This window comes from Cucurbitaria berberidis (assembly GCF_010015615.1).
Source record: "Cucurbitaria berberidis CBS 394.84 unplaced genomic scaffold K460scaffold_6, whole genome shotgun sequence".
Lineage (NCBI taxonomy): Eukaryota > Fungi > Ascomycota > Dothideomycetes > Pleosporales > Cucurbitariaceae > Cucurbitaria > Cucurbitaria berberidis.
In genome coordinates, this window is record NW_024468940.1 from 739,615 (window position 1) to 758,475 (window position 18,861).

General features: G+C 49.3%; 9 protein-coding genes across 9 annotated transcripts; 4 read left to right on the top strand and 5 right to left on the bottom strand.

The window, feature by feature from the left end:
- Nucleotides 1-2,115: 2,115 nt before the first annotated feature.
- K460DRAFT_436368 (uncharacterized protein) lies at nt 2,116-3,269 on the top strand. The gene is made up of 3 exons (XM_040938410.1): nt 2,116-2,504; nt 2,550-2,859; nt 3,010-3,269. Coding segments are annotated over exons 1-3 (594 nt in total). The 5' UTR covers nt 2,116-2,222; the 3' UTR covers nt 3,012-3,269.
- A 141-nt stretch (nt 3,270-3,410) lies between these two features.
- Nucleotides 3,411-3,809, bottom strand: K460DRAFT_410280 (uncharacterized protein; the record flags this gene model as incomplete). The annotated part of the gene is made up of 1 exon (XM_040937354.1): nt 3,411-3,809. One exon carries the CDS (start codon nt 3,807-3,809, stop codon nt 3,411-3,413), a length of 399 nt encoding a protein of 132 aa, XP_040783449.1.
- A 909-nt stretch (nt 3,810-4,718) lies between these two features.
- K460DRAFT_294901 (uncharacterized protein) lies at nt 4,719-5,756 on the top strand (the record flags this gene model as incomplete). Its single annotated transcript, XM_040929520.1, has 1 exon — nt 4,719-5,756. One exon carries the CDS (start codon nt 4,719-4,721, stop codon nt 5,754-5,756), a length of 1,038 nt encoding a protein of 345 aa, XP_040783450.1.
- Nucleotides 5,757-6,117: 361 nt separating this feature from the next.
- On the bottom strand, nt 6,118-8,825 carry K460DRAFT_410282 (BRCT domain-containing protein; the record flags this gene model as incomplete). The annotated part of the gene is made up of 3 exons (XM_040937355.1): nt 6,118-8,185; nt 8,236-8,675; nt 8,727-8,825. 3 exons carry the CDS (start codon nt 8,823-8,825, stop codon nt 6,118-6,120), a joined length of 2,607 nt encoding a protein of 868 aa, XP_040783451.1.
- Nucleotides 8,826-9,150: 325 nt separating this feature from the next.
- On the top strand, nt 9,151-10,929 carry K460DRAFT_347279 (alpha/beta-hydrolase). The gene is made up of 2 exons (XM_040931341.1): nt 9,151-9,696; nt 9,746-10,929. Exons 1-2 carry the CDS (start codon nt 9,363-9,365, stop codon nt 10,714-10,716), a joined length of 1,305 nt encoding a protein of 434 aa, XP_040783452.1. The 5' UTR covers nt 9,151-9,362; the 3' UTR covers nt 10,717-10,929.
- Nucleotides 10,930-11,663: 734 nt separating this feature from the next.
- On the bottom strand, nt 11,664-12,290 carry K460DRAFT_295871 (uncharacterized protein; the record flags this gene model as incomplete). Its single annotated transcript, XM_040929593.1, has 1 exon — nt 11,664-12,290. One exon carries the CDS (start codon nt 12,288-12,290, stop codon nt 11,664-11,666), a length of 627 nt encoding a protein of 208 aa, XP_040783453.1.
- A 1,653-nt stretch (nt 12,291-13,943) lies between these two features.
- Nucleotides 13,944-15,551, bottom strand: K460DRAFT_347283 (kinase-like protein). The gene is made up of 2 exons (XM_040931342.1): nt 14,678-15,551; nt 13,944-14,590 (listed from the first exon to the last, which is right to left on the bottom strand). Exons 1-2 carry the CDS (start codon nt 15,490-15,492, stop codon nt 14,032-14,034), a joined length of 1,374 nt encoding a protein of 457 aa, XP_040783454.1. The 5' UTR covers nt 15,493-15,551; the 3' UTR covers nt 13,944-14,031.
- A 1,026-nt stretch (nt 15,552-16,577) lies between these two features.
- Nucleotides 16,578-16,970, top strand: K460DRAFT_294471 (uncharacterized protein; the record flags this gene model as incomplete). Its single annotated transcript, XM_040929491.1, has 1 exon — nt 16,578-16,970. One exon carries the CDS (start codon nt 16,578-16,580, stop codon nt 16,968-16,970), a length of 393 nt encoding a protein of 130 aa, XP_040783455.1.
- Nucleotides 16,971-17,087: 117 nt separating this feature from the next.
- K460DRAFT_321489 (uncharacterized protein) lies at nt 17,088-18,767 on the bottom strand. Its single transcript, XM_040930481.1, has 4 exons — nt 18,568-18,767; nt 18,044-18,506; nt 17,795-17,989; nt 17,088-17,732 (listed from the first exon to the last, which is right to left on the bottom strand). Exons 1-4 carry the CDS (start codon nt 18,654-18,656, stop codon nt 17,415-17,417), a joined length of 1,065 nt encoding a protein of 354 aa, XP_040783456.1. The 5' UTR covers nt 18,657-18,767; the 3' UTR covers nt 17,088-17,414.
- Nucleotides 18,768-18,861: the final 94 nt, after the last annotated feature.

Below are 18,861 nucleotides of genomic sequence, written 5' to 3' on the forward strand. Positions count from 1 at the left end.
GTATCTGTTCTTTTCAGGTAGGCATTCCCCCCCATCTCCACATCACCAGCATGCTAACAGGCCCAGTTTAATCTCTGAAACGTTTCTACGGAAACATTTTAAGATTATTCTTATTTTTGAAACTAGTCAATGGGTCACTGGGCTTGCTCATACTCGTTGGCACAGTGTCGTCGGTCTTGCACTACCTCCGATGTACGCGACTTTTTCATCGAGTTTTCAGGCCTCTGTTGCCAGTAGCTCGAGGAAGAAGTTTTTCCGTCGGCCGTCCTCGGACGATTTTTGAGGATGTGGCCCGAAGCGCTCAGTGGTGGCGTACATTTTTAGCTAAGTTTCAAAACCGTTCTATTTGTACAGAACGCGCATCTTACATGCTTTATCGGTTTATCTCTTGTCCCGAGGATCGCTCTGCGCGATGATTGTGAAGCCAACCACGGACTGCTACGTGTTCAATGGTGGCTCAACAGACAGCATAGGATTTCGATCATTGGCTAAGCTAAATTGTTGAGCTCAAGTGGTGCAACTGTTGAGCTGCAGCTTTCTCTTACATTGAGGCACGGGGGCAGTCGTCAAGAAGGGCCTCATTGCGATTTGCCACCTGAAATCGCATTGAGAGGCCTACATTTTGTGCATCCTTCGTGCGGGTCTGAGCGCCAAGGATGGGACGAAATCACAAAAGTCAAAGCAGAGGCACGTCCCACTCTAGGCAGCAGTCTCGGGGGATCCTGCCAACAATCGCATACAGCGACATCCAAGAAGACATTCGAAAACGCTCATAGCCAGGCTCAGCCCGTTCCATTTCCAACAATAATAGTACATGTACAGACACAAGGGCATGTAAACCCGATAGGGAAAGTCGACGGTTCCTTGTTCATGCTCGTTGTTGCGCTTCTGAAGACTCGTTGCTAAAGCTCCATTCCTCTCTCAAGGATGTAGACATCTTACCTTGTTTCAGAGCGCTTGTTCCCGCTGATCTAATGTCGTCAATATTCACACCTGATCAGATCAACGACGCCATCTCGACCTTTCGATTTTTTGCACATACCATGTGAACATTGATGCCTGGTGGCGGCCTGTTGCTGCCAGCCAAATCATGGGGTGGTCTACCTATTCGTTCTGGGAGGTTCGATACACTTGAATAATATGAAGACGAATACAGTGCCTGATTCCCGTCGCGGAATATTCAAGGTCCACGAGCGGCGTGCCTATGTAGAAGTAAACACGGAAGTCAAGCACGATATCACGTCTCCGCGTAGAGTTCAATATGAAATGAACAAGGGTGGTGTCGGGTGCCGACGGTGGATAAGAGTATCTATTTTGAGCAGATCTCTTTGTACTCATTGGAAGCTTCCAGCTTGAAAGTTATGTGCAGCCTCACAAAGAAAAAAGTACGCTAATGGAAACAAAGTCGAGACTGAACTTGTGCTGGTCCCAACTACAATTACTCAAGAACCTTCCACCTTACTAGTTGGACATGAAGCAAGGGAGATCTTGCTAATTTTGGGGGTAGTAGGTGACATTCTGACCAGATGCTATTTACGATGGGAATTAAGTTAGCGTCGGTGGTAGCGTAATATTAGAACGTACAAGTTGACTTGGATGCAAACAGTTATTAAATTGCTTTTTCATATTCTCGCTATAGTAAAGAGTGCAAGTAGATGTCCCCTAGAATCCGTCACTTACAATAACTAAATTCCCCAGAAGCTACAGCACTGCCTTCTCATCAATGCCAGGCTTGACTGCGAGATCCAGGAGCTGAGTAAACTTGCCTTCATCAGTGTGAAGGAGTTTCCAAAAGAAGTAGATTTCGAAGAGAGCAGAGAATCCTGCAATTAGTACCTTTGGGCTCTCTAATAGTTGATATGTCTGTGCTATATTTGCTGCCGTGCTCCTGTGAACCTATTTTTCTTTATCAGCGGTGCTCTGTGTGATGCTACCACGATACTACAACCTCAGACCGCACTCGGGACATAAGAAATCTTGGAGAACACAACACGCCTCAACCTCGATTTAGACTCGGCACAAAGAAAGCTCAGAGAACAAAGCAATCCTCAATGGCACGTTCAGCCAAGTTAAGGAACGATGTGCTAAAACAAAGAATCGACATGCAGCGTTCGATCACAACGAGCGCCTTATGCTGATAAAGGGCATTCTCCAGGATCTAATATAAAACCCACGTTCCCATCTCTGTTGGTGTGCATATATACGCACTTCGACACTTTGCAATGCGTTCCAAAACAGAAATTCTCCAAGAGCACTTCAATGTGCAGACTTTCAATGAGGCTTTCCCAACCTATCTGAAAGAGTTGGCGTCATTTCCTATGCCCTTGTCTTCCTGGACGAAATTGCAACTTCCGTACGAAGCGTCGAGCCACCCACGCATACCCTCGTTTGACGAGATTGATAGAGCCATGAAAGAAGACAGACTCAAAGGAGGTGCTTCTTCAGACGTCTGCAAGGTTGGGACGTGTGTTGTAAAGATGAGTTATAATCCGATTATACTCCAGGTAAGCAGTCTTGAATATTCCACTACAATGACTAACCATGAATAGGAAGCAGAAGACCTACTCTTCCTCCAAGCAAACTCCCAGGTCCGTACGCCTACGGTATACGCAGTCTTCGCCCGGGAAACAAAGCCCTCTCCAGCCTACTACATGGTAACAGAGTTTATCGAAGGCGAGATGTTAACCTCTAAAAAATGGCTAAGTCTTAGTGACAAGGCACGTACAAAGATCTGTTCAAAATTGTGCGAGCAACTACGCCTCCTCCGCTCAATTCCTTCGGAGGGATACTACGGGAGAGTGCACAACCAAGGCTGGAATCCGAATTCCTTACCCCTTCGCAGCAATGGAAAAGAGATGTGTGGCCCGTACAAAACCTACGAAGATTTCATCTCGGCCGCGTACACTTCTGCTCAAATAACAGCGGTAATGTCTGGCAACTCTAAAGATTTCTCTCCAGATGCAGAACTTCACTTGTCTAGATTGGAAAGCACTTTGACAAAATGCAAAGGAATCCAGCCTACCTTCACTCACATGGACCCTTCAATGCAAAATATCATTGTCCGACAGCTTCAGACTTCAGAACAGGATGCTGAAGACTGGGAGGTTACCTTGATCGACTGGGCTGAGTCTGGATGGTATCCTGCTTGGATGCAAGCTGTAACTATCGATGGATGCATCAATATGTGTCACGGTGACGAGGTAAACTGGGAGATACGTTGTCAATTTGTGGAAGATGTCGCACAGAGCTTCGAAGATCCATACTCTGAGCAAAGAGAACTATTCAGGCAGTTGGAAAGGCATGCTGGTTATTCGGCTATGTAGAGAACTATCTATGTATTTTTCGATCCTGTCCAATAGTTTATGTGTAGTGTTTGTGTGTAGTATGTCGAACACGAACAAGAGGAATGATTAGATCGTATTGCCATCATTGGGAGCCCAGAGAGTTTGGTGGCTAGTTGCGAGTGTCACCAAAACGGCGGATCTCCAGAGATCAAATATCTCGATTTCCTCTTCTAGATTTTCCGGTGTTGCCTGTGCAGGTATGTTTTGGTTGAGACAGACGTGGGTGAAGGTATCGATATCCTTGAACCAGCCGTGCTCCTTCACGACTTGGTGTCTGGAATACCTGGACAAGCGGTGCTGCACAGTCCCAGATTGCTGTTCGAGGAAGAATGAATGTCGAAAAAGTGTTTTTAGGATACTGCCATCAATCTGGATAGCAAGTCTGTGCGTGCCATCAACGTGCTTTTCAGTGTAGACTAGGTGCCAGTCTGGGCGTGAAGAACTGCCATCGCCGCTGGTCGCCATCTTCGTGGTCGTTCTGTGGTAGGTGTAATTGGAAGGTTTAAGCTGTATCGGGTGAGCCGTTGTAATAGAGAGAGAGAGATCTTTGTAGGGGAGGGAGCTTCGTAGATGAGAAGAAAAGGGGGGTCAGAATACAAACTTATAGCAGCAACAATCAAATGACACACAACGCGCAGTAGCTACCTTACCAGGAAACAACAATTGTGGCCAAATGTGTCTAAGACAAGCTGTTTTACTAAGGACAAAGGTTGAAGTCTCTAATCTTAGACTCTTCGTCCGTTTTTAGACCTCAGAGACGGTCTTAACAACTCTATTATCACGGCTTTGTACTCGCTACAGACGAACTCTGCGCCGCTTTGAGCTGCGAAACCTCACAGTAGCAAATCGATGTACGCAAATGAAGAGCGGGTCGGTTCATCCCATGCGTCCACGTGCTTCCTGAAATGCTTGAAAATGCTAATCTGAGTGATCACCAGGACTTTGCTTGACAGCCGTCGTGAGACGGGCAAACACCGGAGAGTACGAAGTTTGATGACTATTGAAACAATCGAGGTTGTGGCAGATTGTTTCGGAAGGCTCGAGATATGTGCGGGCAATGAGTTATCTTTTAGCTTTTGCTTACGTTTGTACGTTTGGAAGTATAATGAACGGTTCACTTTGGCCACACAAAGGACACAATGAGGATTTTTTGACGCACCTCGAAGTGTTCCTAGTGGGCGACTGGAGAAACTTGCAAACTATCTCTGCTCACGTGGCTCGAAAATCCTCTTATGGTATGCAATGATGACATTCGGTTCAGCGTGCCAAGTAGTGTATCCGTCTACGTCATGACAGACACACGAGGCGAACAACACTAAGACCGCGAACATCTAGAACAAACTCACCACCACCTACCTAGAGCCTTGAATTGTGATGGAGCACTACGCCCCCCACCACAGCGCCAATTTCGAAGGCTTCTACTCCAAATTCGACTTCGCCAGCGGCTCCCACATCGCGCTCATCATATGTTCTGTCCCCAATGCCTCATCACGCCCTCACATGGTATCCTTCACATATTACCCAGCTTCCGGAAAGCCAATATTCCAACGCGAGCTTTTCATCGACAACATAGAGCGCGTGACTACCAACGAGAAGACCAAGGCGTTCGAATTGAGGATCGCAGGCATGGGAGTCATGAGGGCCGAGGGGGATGGCACGACCAGTTACGACCTGCAAGCTGACGATGGGAGCTGGAGTCTAAAAGCACAGGGTGATAGCTACACAGCATGGGGAGCCGACAAATCCACGCCCGAAGGATGGATCATCAACCTCCCGCTACCGCTACACTGGCATGTACATTCGCTCTGCTCGCCGTGCACGTATACGCTATCCATACCCTCTCTCGGCGACACGTTTCCCACAGCAGACCGCAAGGGAAGAGCAACCATCCACCAGGAAAAAAACTGGGCAAACAGTTTCCCCGAAGCGCATATGTGGGTACAAGCCTGGGATGCGTCTGAAAACCGCGGCATCTGCCTCGCCGGCGGCAAGATCCTATATAATACAGCTTACATGCTGGGCTACCGCTCGCCAGCGCTGAACCTGGATTTTGTACCGCCTTTCTCCGTCAGCTACCTCAACATTCTGAGCCCGTTCATGAGCACAACGAACGATTGGGAGTCCCGCACCTTCTCGTTATCCGTGTCTAACTACTTCCACAAGCTCGAGTTGAAAGCCCATGCACCCAAGGAGCCGGGCTGGTTTGGTCTTGCGAGTCCGTTTCCAGATGGCCACAGGAAGAATACTTGTATTGAGAGCTTTATTGCGACGGTTGAGGTGGAGATCTTTGAGAAGAACGGGTGGATGCCGTGGAGTGGCTGGAAAAGGATCAAGACGGACAAGTTTGAGGGCGCTAGTTTGGAATTTGCAGGAGGGTATTATCCGGAGCGGGGGGAGGGGAAGAAGGAGTAGAGACACGCGTTGGAGAAGTCGAGTAATTTGATGACTCGAAGGTGAAGATCTGGTTGGTCGTGATGGGACTGTGGCCATGTATATGCATTAAGTTCGGCAGGTACGCATTGTCAATATACATGAGAGAGCGGGAAGAAAGGCTTAGTTCCTGAGTGAGCTAATGCCAGACCTGATAGCTGTGAGGGTCCATATAACTGCTACCAACGCAATGATTTCGCTATTCCTATGTGCTCTGAAATATCAAGAACATGATGATGTTTCAAAGAACCGCCGATATGCAGCTCGAAACCCGATTCCTGTGCCTGAACGCCTGTCGCTCTACCCGTTGTCGTCAGCGTCATGTTCTAAAAGTCAGAGATAGTTACTTCGCAGCCTTAACAACATCTTCGCTCAACTCCCACTCCGGATCCCAATGCACATACTGCGCCATAGCCACAAATAGCATCCACTCCGTCTTTACAATGCGCGGATTCATGTCATGCTTCTTCGCAAGCTCGCGGAACTTGGCCCAATTGGCAAATTCCTTCTTGTCCGGGTCGGAAATGAGGTAAAGAATATCACCTTCGTCTTCTTCCTGATTCTGGCTGACCTCCGTGTCCGATGTGTTGAGTGGTCGTTTTGATGCTGTAACGGTCGTCGTTCGACCCTTCCACAAAGAGCACTTGCCGCCGTTCACTTCAATAATGTCCTTGTATGTGTCAAATCCACCACCAACATTCTCCGTGCAAAAGATAGTCCAGTCCTTCAGCAGGCGATGTTTATTCTGCTTCGCGCGTTCGACTGCTTCCGTTAACCGGATGCTATTCGCCTCTTCAAAGTCCCTAGCTTCGAGGAGGTGCTTCTGCGCCGGCGGAAGCTTATCGTGTTTGAGCGCATAGTCCAGGTACGATGTTGAGACGAGGGTAGGAGCGCAAGCTAACGCTGCGATGAACTTCTTGGTCCGTACGGGTTGTGGTGCGCAAACGAGGTCCACCTTTTTGAAGTCGTCTGTGATAAAGAGGCCGAGTTCCCGGAGACGTGCTTTGTCCTTGGACTCCTTCTCACTGTTATCGATCCACCGCTCGATTTTTGTGACTAGCATACGGAATTTGATGGGTGTGAGTTTGCTCTTCTTAGCCTTCTTATACCTCGAGGGAGCCTCTGTAACTTCGTCTTCGGTCACTTCATCCTCGCCGTCCTCGTCAACTTCATCGATCGAGCGTTTGCTTGCAACAGAGTCTCGATCCTTCCCCTTCTTGGATCGGTCTTCATTTTCATCTTCTACTCTCCGCCGCCCGCCATGTATCACGCCGCCCTTACGCTTCATCTCCTTCTCAAACTGCGCAATATCAGGCGCTGCATCATGGAGCTTCGATAATGCCCGGTCCTTGGCTCCTCGACTGCCTGGTGTTAGGTTCTCCTTACCATCTAAATGCCGAGGTGGTAGCGGTGTCTGCATGTTCCCAGTTGACTTTGTGCGCTTAGTCTTATCAGTCACAGGTGAGCTATGATCGACCGTCTCATGTGCTTCCTTCCTTACTGGCAGGCTCGATGCTGGCACCACGTTTACATTAACTGCGGCTTTCACGGCTTTCGCAGGCCTACGAGATTCCGGGAAGAAGAGTTTGTCCATAGCATCTCGATCGATCTCGGTCTGGCCCAGTATTTCTCCAAGGTTTGTCCGTGGGGGAAAGTACGTGTACCGGTTGTCTGTGAGCGGCATCTCCCTGCACTTGGCGTAGCTATCTTCTAACCAGAGGTGGTTGACAACGTCGACGCCCCACTCGGCTGCAGCCTCGCATTTCTCGCTGTTCTTGTGGGCGGTGATGAGATGTGTGTTGTCCTGCTTGAACGTCTTTGTGAACTCGGCTCCCGAGGCCTTCACCATGTTCTCCAAGTAGACCCGCGCTTCGCCGGTGTAGCTAGATATACTAACCTTGTACTTTTCGAAGCCAGGAATGCCACGGCGTGGTCGCGGGTAGTGCAACATCCGTCGCATCGGGTTCGTCCAAACACCATGTGTGATTAGATAGTATAGCCAGCCCAGATTGCCCACATCTTTTCCATCCTGTGATGCCTTGATGTAGTCTGGACCTTCTCGATAGTTGCAGATGTAGATGTCTGCCTTGGTAACTTTATTCGTCACGCTACCACCGCCAGCCTCGATCATACCCGTGAAAATGTTCAGGAGCTTGCTGCTAAGGTTCAGATCGTCACCGAACATGAGGCGCTTGTCCGCAAACGCTTTGATCGCACGCGGCGCTTCCGAATGAATAGTATGCATTAACGGTATAGAGTCATGTATTGGATCTGGCGTTGTCGCATCTCGGATCTGTGGGCTTGTTCGGGTAGAAGGAATAGCGCCAGCTTCGACGATAAGAATTTCAGGGTCGGGCAGTGTGTAAGGTCGCTCGGAGATGCGGCGCCCGACTTTGAGGCAGTCATCGAACCTAGAAGCATTAGCCTTTAGGTCGCCTGGCGCTTTGAATTTGTGTCATACCAGTGTGGCAGAACCATCATAGCCTGTAGCCTCTTGCTAACAGCAAGCTGACACCGTGGGTCGTCCAGATCCAGTGCGATGAGATGTGTAACCTGCTTCGAAAGCGCGGGAGCAATCTGGCCGCCCATAGCCAGTACTCCGCCTTCAATTGCCTCTTTGTCCCCCGTTGGTATGTTTCCGCAGCATATGACTACCTCGTTCATGAAAAGGGCGGGATCTGGGCTATATGTCCGAGGGTTCTTGACCTTCATGGCCTGCAAGGACGCTTCAACCCATGCTGGCTTCACCACGTGTATCAACAAGTCGAGGGCGCGGTAGTAGTCGGGGAAGTCTGACGTCTCTGAAACGATGTAGGCAACTTCTTTGAGCCGGTCGATACGGCCTTTGGGAGCGTCGAAGGGTATGATGGTGCCATTCGAAGCTGCTATGTCGGTCTCAATCTGTATGACGCGTTAGCTGTACTTCTATATCATGCAGACGCGTCGCAATACCTTCTTCAGGCGCTCTTCGGATAGACCATTGGGGATAATCGTAAAGCTGAGCTCTTCGAAGAGACCCGGTGAGTCCTCTACCATGGTTACATCCTCCATGGCTGCCGTGGGGGGTAAAGTGCCGTGTATTGCGTGAGTGCGCGCGTGACGCTCTGTTAGGACAAAAGCGCGATGCGCGTATACTTGACAAGGTCGCGCTTTCCCCAAGTCGCGTGTGTTCACGTGATCTCTGCGCGCCCCACCCAACACCTGTTGTAGTTGGTCTTCGACATGTTGCCCAGACGCATACTGGCACGGCTCCCTACTTGCAGTGTAATTTTGGGGCTAAGGCTCACGTCTTACTATCCATGGTAAGACGTCATCTGCAATTCGGAATGTTCTCCAGCTTTTGGACTGTGGGTGTGGAGATTGACCCGTGGACCTCGGCATTCGTCCCCAGATTGGGTGCCGGCAATTCGTCACGACACATCGGTACAAGTCGACGTCTTGCACCTTCAAGCATTTTGGGCTTCTTCACATCATCGACTCGAATATCTTTCCATTAATTAGACTTCGTTTCTTGCTCATTCAGGAAATAAACCCTTCCCGGTGCCGACTCTACGACACCAGGAGCAAATCGCTCGGGTTGGGTCCGTCATGTCTTCAGACCTCTTCCGGATAGACGAGCATACAATAGAAGCTTCCCATATCCGTGGTTTCCCTAGAGTGACAGCAACAAACCAAGAAGAGGTCCTGCACATAGCCGTCAAGCAGTATACCCCGCTCAACAATCCTTGCCCAAGACCAGGGGACATTACTATCATTGGGGCGCATGCCAATGGCTTTCCGAAAGAGCTGTATGAGCCCTTATGGGATGAACTCCTGAAGATATGTCGACAGCACGGCTTCGGTATCCGTGGCATTTGGATAGCAGATGTCGTACATCAAGGATGGAGTAGTGTGTTGAATGAGGATAAGCTAGGAAACGACCGTACGTATATCGACATCCTATGAAGTGGCTGCATACTTACTTGCAACAGCTGCCTGGCTCGACCACAGTCGCGATCTCCTTAACATGGTTAACCACTTCCGCGCCCGAATGCCGCGCCCCCTAATTGGCGTAGGGCACAGTATGGGCGGTTGCCAACTCACCAATCTTGCTCTCCTGCACCCGCGCCTCTTTGAAACCCTGGTTCTCATCGACCCTGTCATCGCAGAAAGAGTCCATCTCAATGCTAATGTCGGGCCAGCCTACGCATCCGCCAAGCGCCGCGAGCGATGGCCCTCGCGGGAAGAAGCAGCTAAAAGCTTCCAGAAAAGTAAATTCTACCAGAGTTGGGATCCACGGGTTCTCGAGCGCTGGGTAGAGCACGGGCTGCGCGATGTTCCAACCAAGCTGTTTCCGGAAGCGAAGGCACCCGAGGTTACGTTGACAACAACGAAACATCACGAGGTCATGACCTTCCTTCGATCCAACTTTGCCGCTCGCCCAGGCGACACAGAGATCTCATCCGCAGACTTCACTCTTAGCAATTCGACGCTCAATCGGCGCACTCACCCAGATCTCACTCCTTACGCTGACCCGCAAACACCTTTCTACCGCGGCGAATCAACAATTGTTTTCAACCAACTTCCTCACGTTCGCCCTTCTGTATTCTACATCTTCGGCAGTCTGTCCTCCCTCACAAATCCTGCCATCATCGAAGACAAAATGTCCAGGACAGGGTCTGGCGTTGGCGGCAGCGGCGGCCGGGCTGGAGGCCGGGTAGCGAATGTTATGGTGCAAGACGCGGGTCATTTGATCCCGATGGAGAAAGTGGAGGAGAGTGCTGAGCATATTGCCAAGTGGGTAGAGAAGGAGATGGCGAGGTACTGGGATTGGGAGGTAAAAACGCAGAAGGAGTGGGAAGGAAAGACAGGGCGGGAGAGGAGCGTGCTAGATGGGAGATTTGTGGAGGAACTGAACCGCTTGATGGTGCCTAAAGAGAAGAAGACAGAGTCAAAGCTGTAATGTAGGCCTACTTCAAAGCCTGGAGGTACTTCCTACAAGAGTAGAGAAATTCGTTGGCGATCGAGCGATATTTTACGGCCCTTGGGAGGCTCAGCAATACTGTGTACATTATTCAAGCTGTCTAAATACCCGCTTGAAATATGCCTTACTTCAGCTGGGTTGATACAGGATCGTGTCCTCCCATGCTCCACTTACACGAGGTTGTGGGACATCATCAGGAAGCGTGGCTATGCATGCTGCATCCCAACGCACGATCACCTATCACGACAGCTCGTGGTGCTATACCCGGATCTGTGATCTTGCTCGTGGCACAGCCGCAGGTTAGGCAAAGCTTAGTTCTACGGCTGGGTTACGATCAGGTGCTCTGTTGCTGTGCCACCACCTTCGGGAGAGATGAACCGAAAATTCCAGTAACAGCATCTTCTAAACTTGTCAAAATGTATCTGTAGCCCCGGTTGACTGTGTTGCTACTGGACAAAGAGGCGCGGATGCGAATGCGCGGCAACAAAGGGGCTGCAAAGTCGCTAGGAAAAGGGTTGCTTACTCCGAATCACCCGAGAGGCGTTGAAATTTCACTGCTAGTGTGATGATCTCTTTGGGTGGGACGTGTTTGGGGGCCAAATCTCGTCATATGCGGCATGCGCTGCAACATCCTGAAACATTGGGAGGAGAAAGGCTGAAAATGGGCGCAAGCTTGTTATTGAAATGTGTATTGTTTTTCGAGGGTTTTGACTCGACTGCTTGTTGTGATGTATGCAGGAGTCTAGGAGGGTAATCGTAAATGCTAAACGGGATCATGCTGAAAAGTGAAAGACATGAAAAACATAAGGCTGCAACTGCAACGCCTGACAAGAAATATACAAAAGTCCTACCCCCGCTCCCCAGTCACCTAAGTGATCTTCCTGACAATAGATCATATGCACGATACCCTTTTCATCCCGGCCTTCTCATCGTCTCGTTTCATCATCGGAGGGTGTTCGAATAATTTTCGGAATCTGTGGCATCTCGATGTTTGTGGGTGTTGTCTGATAGTATCGCGCCTTTTGGCTCGATGAACTCGTGCTTCGTGGCCTGCCCGTTGGCTGCATCAAATCACCGTCTTCAATATGCGGTGATATTGGGCTCAGCAGTATGGTGCTCAAGGTGTTCCTGCTCATGGCACTGACGCCGCTACCCGTGCTTCCCCTTTTGTTGTTTATCGGATCCCTGCTTTCTTCCACCGGTGTGATTTGAATCGGGATCCTGCTTGGAGTCTCTTGGCTAGCTCTCTTGCTTTGCTCGTCGACTTCCGAGTCGACATATACTGTTACGCTGCTAGCTCGGTGCCGGCTGAACATGCTCGTCTTGTCTTCATTCTCGAGCAAGCCAGCTTTGTCTGCGTGTGGTTTGGCAAGCTTCTTCTTCTGGGCTCTTCGGTGAAGGTAGAATAGGATCAAGGCAAGGAAGACTCCCAGAGCGAGGAGAGCGAAGACGGTGGTCACGGCGATGTTTGCTTTTGTCCAGTAGCCCGACTCTGGTTTTGGTGAGGATGTGGGGTCGGCGGCAAGGTCTCCGTTAGTCGGAGTGGGAGCCATGACGAGTAGTGTTGGAGAGAGATTGAACGTATTGACAACGAGGTTCGGCTGTGGAAGCTTTAAGTTTGTATTGGGGTCATGTAAGTGTACGGATTTCGTGAGTGGATCGAGGCTGACGGGCCGTTTATGAAATACGAATGGAATACTACGCCATATGAAGCTGAAATACGTTGTTCATAACCAGGCTGTTGTTGACTTAATCAAGAAATCCTTGAAACAGAAACTTAGTAACCGGGCGTTCAGGCAGCAGATATACCTGCCTGTGAAATGAAACCAGCTGCGCATAGACCCATTTGAATCCCACCCGTGGTGCTAGAGCTTTGAATAGGCGTCCAAGCCATGCTTTTCTCGGTTATGAGAAAGGCTCAGCCTCCGCCCGTTGTGGGGAACTGGGCCTTCGATTTAGGGAAACGCCAATCCGCCCCTGCGTATCATTGAACGCCTTCGTGGAGCGATCGGCTACCAACAAATGAGAAGCAAGAATTACGCGGTTGAAAGCTTTGACTAACGTGATATAGGAAAAGAAATGATGAAATGCTGTGTAAGAGCGGGCGGTGGCACAGTCCATGAAGGAGAGATCAAGACCTGCATCTCGCATGTCAAAATACAGCCCAGTCAACACTCGGGCCAGTAAAGATGTGTTGTCTGACGCGTGCGAGCCACGTCGACGGGCCTTATGACCAATCCACACGTGCAGCTGAACTGATTTGTTCAGCTCATGCAACTAGGCAAAGATCGAATTGGCTGCTTTTTCGAACTTTGCTTCGGCGAGTGTCGACATTGAGTGACCGGTTCGACTCCGCGTCTGCGTGTATGATATGTGCTAGAGGATCCAAGCTTCAAATTCAAGACGCTCAGCCACGTGCGCTAAGTAAAATGAGATGAGCGGAAGCCGGCATGATTCGATCACGGGGCTGAGCGCCTTGGAGTTGTTTTGCGAGTCTGCCTAAACCAAGCCCGGGAAGGCCTAGACGGTGAGGTCTCTGCAGAATGTGGACTACAACTAGCCATATTCGTTCTGGTGAATCAGAGGATGTTGCGAGGTGAGGAAGGAATACAAGCTCCCGTAGCGGGGCGTCAGAGCTTTCACCTTTCGAGGGGTACATCATGCAATGTGATAGTTATCCGGCGGCTCTGCGATGGTAGTACGGAGGCTGCGGCGTGCATATGCGCGCAACAACTCATGAGCAGGAGATTGTGAGCCAACAGGCGTGGTGTTGAGGAGTGAGGACCTAACAGCGGGACGATGTTAGCCCTGTGCCCCTTTACCGTGTTTGCGGTTCGTGATCGCCATTTTCTTCGCTTAGCTGTTGCTATTTTTAGCCCAGTTGCGGGTTTCGCTTCAATCACATCACTAGCAAGGCACAAACGCGAGTTGTAGGGTATAGCACACCTACCGATTATACGGACCATTAAGCTCTGCTTATGTTAATGTGTAACCGCTCGTAATATCTTCTATTTACCTGTCTCACGATAGTTCGGCTTTAAGATGCGAAGCAGGAACGCCGGAACTTGAAAGAGCTGCAGGCAAGTGAAAAGTCTATGGGATGATTCATTGATTGGTTACAGAGAGCGATGTGATGCTTCATTACACAGACTACTTGTGCATTGAATGTCAAAACCGCTCAAGCCGTAAAGTAATTCGACGTAGATGGACTATACAATTTTATCTTTTTCATCCCCAAGCCGAATTTGAGACCTAAACGACTCAACGAATACCACTTGTCGCGACTACCTACCCTTAGCATTGACCCAAACGCTCACGCAGGGACTCGACCTCATCGCCATTTTCGACAGAATCCAACCACTCATCGATATCCTGCAAGTAACCACGCATGGTGCAGACGTTTACCGCGAACTCGAAGTCTGCTTTGATACTGCTAGCTTCATGGACTCGCATCCATTCTGGACAAATGCGCTCCATCTCCTCAAAGAAGAATTCTCGCAATTGCGTCTTCTCGTACAGTTCGAGGTCCTCATAGTAAGCTGACTCGTAGTACTCGTTCTCGAACTCGGTGGCATATAAGGGTGGATGTTGGCAATTTTGGCCGCGTAGGAACCGAGGAAGTTGGCATGCGAGCCAAAGGGGCACCGTATAGACGCATTCCCAGTCAATGAACCCGGAGAGATCGTGGTTTTCGTCCACCATCATGTTGTTGTCACTCAGATCCTGGTGAATGAGGGTATATTCTTCGCGCTCATCTGCTGGGAAAATCTGGGGTAGAAAGTTGAGCATACGCTGGATCCGAGACTTGATGGCTTCGACTGAGTTAGGGTCAACAGTTTTATTGGAAGCGTTGCTGCCGCTGTCGTTGTTGCTATCGATGTCGCTGTCGCTGTCGGAGTCGTTTTCCTCTGAGCTCTCTTCCTCTTCGTCTATATCTGACATGTTGTCTGCATCATGCAAATAAAGCCGGAGGCATGTTGCGAGCCAATCACGACTATGTTTGTATGGACCTCGCGGCACATCAATACCCCCGTGATCGTTATAAAAGAATGGGATGGAGACAACCTCCCCCAGACCGAATCGAACCGTGTGGCTCGAGTGCTCAGCACCTAGAAACACGGCATCTGGCATATCTTTGGTGGACATTTGCTGAATGTCCTCGGTCGCGTAGAGGTTACCCAGTCGGTGGAAGCGTTTGCGGAACAATTGCGCCAGGTAAGTGATGACCTTGCGTACCAGTAGTTCTTTCTTAAGCCAGCTCATGTGTTTCCACTGTTCGGTGACTTTGGTACCTTCAACTCTATCCATGATCATCCATTCGAAGCCTAGCTCGTCGTCGCGAATGGCGTTATATTCGAGTACTTGCGGAATCGGGATATCCGTATGATGTCGAACATACTCGATGGTCGCTCGCTCGCTCAAGGTTTTGAGGTGTGGTTGAACTGGCAGGGTGACACGCACAATGACATTGCTGTTGCCGCCACACTGTACGGTGTAGACCTTGTTGAAGGCACCTTGCGCTAGAAGTTCGACCACGCATGGGAAAACCTCTGGAATATTCAATTTGCGGCGGACGATATCGGTGATGACTTCGATGTCGGGCTCGACAGTCCATGTTGGAAGTAGCTCTCCTAGCTCTCCCAAGGGGCCGTCTTCGTACGCCCATGCAAGTCCGGCTCGAGGATCTATGGTGGCACTCATTGCTTCGATGCTTACTTGTCGTATAATCTTAGGAGTCGACAATGTAGTTGTCATTCGGTTGTGGTTGTAGTGGGATTGCAGTGTTGTGTTGAGGATTATATATCTAGGTGGGGAAGAACGGTTAAGAAGTGAAGCGCAACCAATTGTCAAGCTACAATGCAGGTTCAATGTAACCACGAACACCTCCGCACTCAAAGTACTTTCACAGGACCAGTGATAGCTCAGCTAGGGCGTAGGCGCTCCTCATGCTACAATGCAAATGGCTAAGCTGTAGGATCCTGCTTATACGGACACCATTGTTCGAGGGCCCGCCATGATTTAGCTAAGGGAAGCCTAATAGGTTAGTATCTAGGTGGGTAGTAAGGAGAAGGGGATTCTATTATTCTATTATATATTATACTAAATTCAAGATAAAGACTATGAAGCAGCTACATGTATACTTTAAGAGTAGGAAAATCCTTTAAATAGTTATACTTACACTGATAAGTATAAATATAGATTTTGTTAGACGTATTGAAAAGTTAATAGTTAGTACAATAATTAATAACTATCTTAAAAATAGCCTATTGTAGAAGAATTAATATAAGTATAAGTATTTTTGTAGTCTTAGCTAGGGTACAGGCGCTTTGAAATTCCTCTTATAATGTAACTAGTAAATAAGTCACATTTAGTGCTTTAATAATGCCCGCTGCACGCACCGCGGTGTTCTTTCTTACACAATCTCCGTACTCTCTAGGCTATGCAGAGACTGTGCGTTGCTATGGTATTGCTCGAGCTGCGGATGCCATACTATGCGGTGCTATACCAACTGGCAACCTGAAAATGCAGTGAAAGCACCCGCGCTGCACTCTAAGCTCTGAAATCCTTTAATCCTTCAAGGGAAAGATTGTCGCCCGGGCATACCATCACGGTAACGACACAACGTCACCAGGGCTTCAAGCCTACAGACTGTATTGGCTATTCACTATGGCTGCCTCCTGCTCAGTAAAAAGGCCTTCGGGCGCACTCTCTTCCTCATCACAAAGCAGTATCAACATCCACACCCTCCGGAGAGCCTCAACCAGATATTTCGACGAGATCATCTGACCAGATCTTTCAACCTACCTAAAGCTTCTCTTCACGGACCGTACACGAACACTATGGGTAAGAGCGTCAAAGTCCAGATTCAGGACTGGATCGACGAGGTCCGCGACGATAAGCTTGACGGCGCCTATGTCGTGGGTCGGCCACTCTACACCGACCGATACTGCCGTCTAGACGTCCAGGGTCTCACGAGCGATGAGCCGCAGCAGTTCAACCTTCAAGTCCAAGTCAACAACGGTTGCCCCAATACTACCATGGCTAAGCTGAAACCATGGACGGTGGCTTTCTGCCTCGCTCCCATGGATGAGCCCTGGACTCCTGCTCAGATCAAGGAGGCTCTCAAAGCCACTGTCACTGGCTACAAGGTCACGCCTCCCAAGGTCTCCAACAAGGTCGACCCTGAGGATACCAAGGATTCCATGAAGAAGGGTAAGGGTAAGAAGAAGTAGGCATGCACTCTTGCATCATGCGACTTCCCTTGCAGCTTTCTCATTTTCTCATAGAGTTAGATGTATAATCTAGGAATAAGATGTAGCGGTATCCATTAGCTCTGCGGAGCATTAAAGTGAGCCGCTCTGCATATGATGCGGTTGCTTAATAGCATATCACGGCGATCCGACGCCTCGGGAACTTGATAGCAGTATCAGCACAAATTTCAACATGATAACACTCTCCTCATGACTACTCCTTTCCGTGAACTCCACAACAACATACCCATACAAGTGATGACCACCATGAATGATGATAGATTGAACGGTAATTGAACGTTTGCCCCGCGTGTTTGACTACCATGATTGATGATAAATTTGAACAGCAATTGACCGTCTCCCACGCGTGTTTGATTAGTGTAAAATATGTCGTAATCGTACAATGTCTCTCCAAACCCACCCGTATCAATCCAAATCAAACCGCCGCAACGCCCAATCCGGAACAGGAGGAACCTGGTGGTTCAGCCGTTGAAAATAATACATGTCGGCCTGCTGGTTCGCCGGGACCTTGCGTTGCACCTGGCCGCGCAAGATGGGCTTCAGCCCTTTATTGAAATTCGATATGCAAATAGCGCCCGTGATGAAGGTAAATATAGCAAAACTCAATCCGACAGAGGCAAACAGTAGCATCTGGTCTTTCAAAGCTGTTCGAGAAAGAAATCCGCTGCCGCAGAGGACGATGAGTCTGCTGGTGAGGTAGACGATCTCGGCCATGTGGATGAGCTGATGGGTGATAAGTTAGGGACATTCTGAACGGTTGGTGGAGAGGGGAGAGTAGTAGTTACCATAATTAGCGCCATTCCTATTGCTGTCTCGACTCTTACGCAGTAGGCTGCAAGTACAGCGTGTAACAATGCAGCAGGTATGATGGATATAGTCAAGGAAAACTCCGGCTCCATGTAATGAACATTAATGAAGTCGTAAATAATAATAAAACAAGTGAGAAACAGAACGGTGAATTTCATTAGAACAAGGTACACCTGTATGAAAATTTAGCACTGACTTCCAAGGGCGGGTTTGAAAGGGGGACGGACCTGGTACGCTAGGTATCGATTTCGCATCTTCTGCTCGGAACTGACGTCTTGGTAGAGAGCCCAGGCGAACTCTCGATGCAGGCTATACGCCAAAACACACATGACCACACTGCATGCGCACGAAGTGACTATGCAAACGATCAAGCTGGCAGCAGTATGGTACCAGAAATGGCGATCATTCTTGGCGAAAGGATTCCAGTACATGTCGTGGCCTTGGAGAATGTGGTCATTTGCCCCTTTGATCTGGTAGTATTGCATGACGACTGCAACGGATATGAAGAGATTGCATACGCATTGTGCAACGACTTGGATGTTGTTTTTGATCCGGAGGGCATCCAGGGTAAGCACGACTTGGAAGATACAGCCCAACATGGTGACTACTAGCGAAAGTGGCGTGATGTACGAGAGTGGTACCTGGTAGACAGGTGGATTCACCCATCGCAAGTAGGAAATAAGCACAATACTAGTGCAAGATACAATCAGCAATTATCCGAATACGAGGAAAAAGGGTAAAGGGTACCTACACCTGAATGAATGTGATTACGATGGCCTGCGTTGCCGTTGAACCCAAGAACGCCCATTCCAATTTCGTGCGTGGCCGCAACTGTGCCATTGCAATTCTGTCTCCTATGACATGACCGATTTGTGAAAGATGTGCAGAACGAGGAGAGGAGTCTTCGTGTTGGACTACGACTCCTTCTCTAGGGCCCCTAGGTCGTTCTCCTGTCGTGCCGGAGTCGGCCCGGAGAATTCAATACCCTTCTTTGACCTCGAGCACGTGCCCAACACTAGACCCGATTTTGAAAACGGTTACAAAG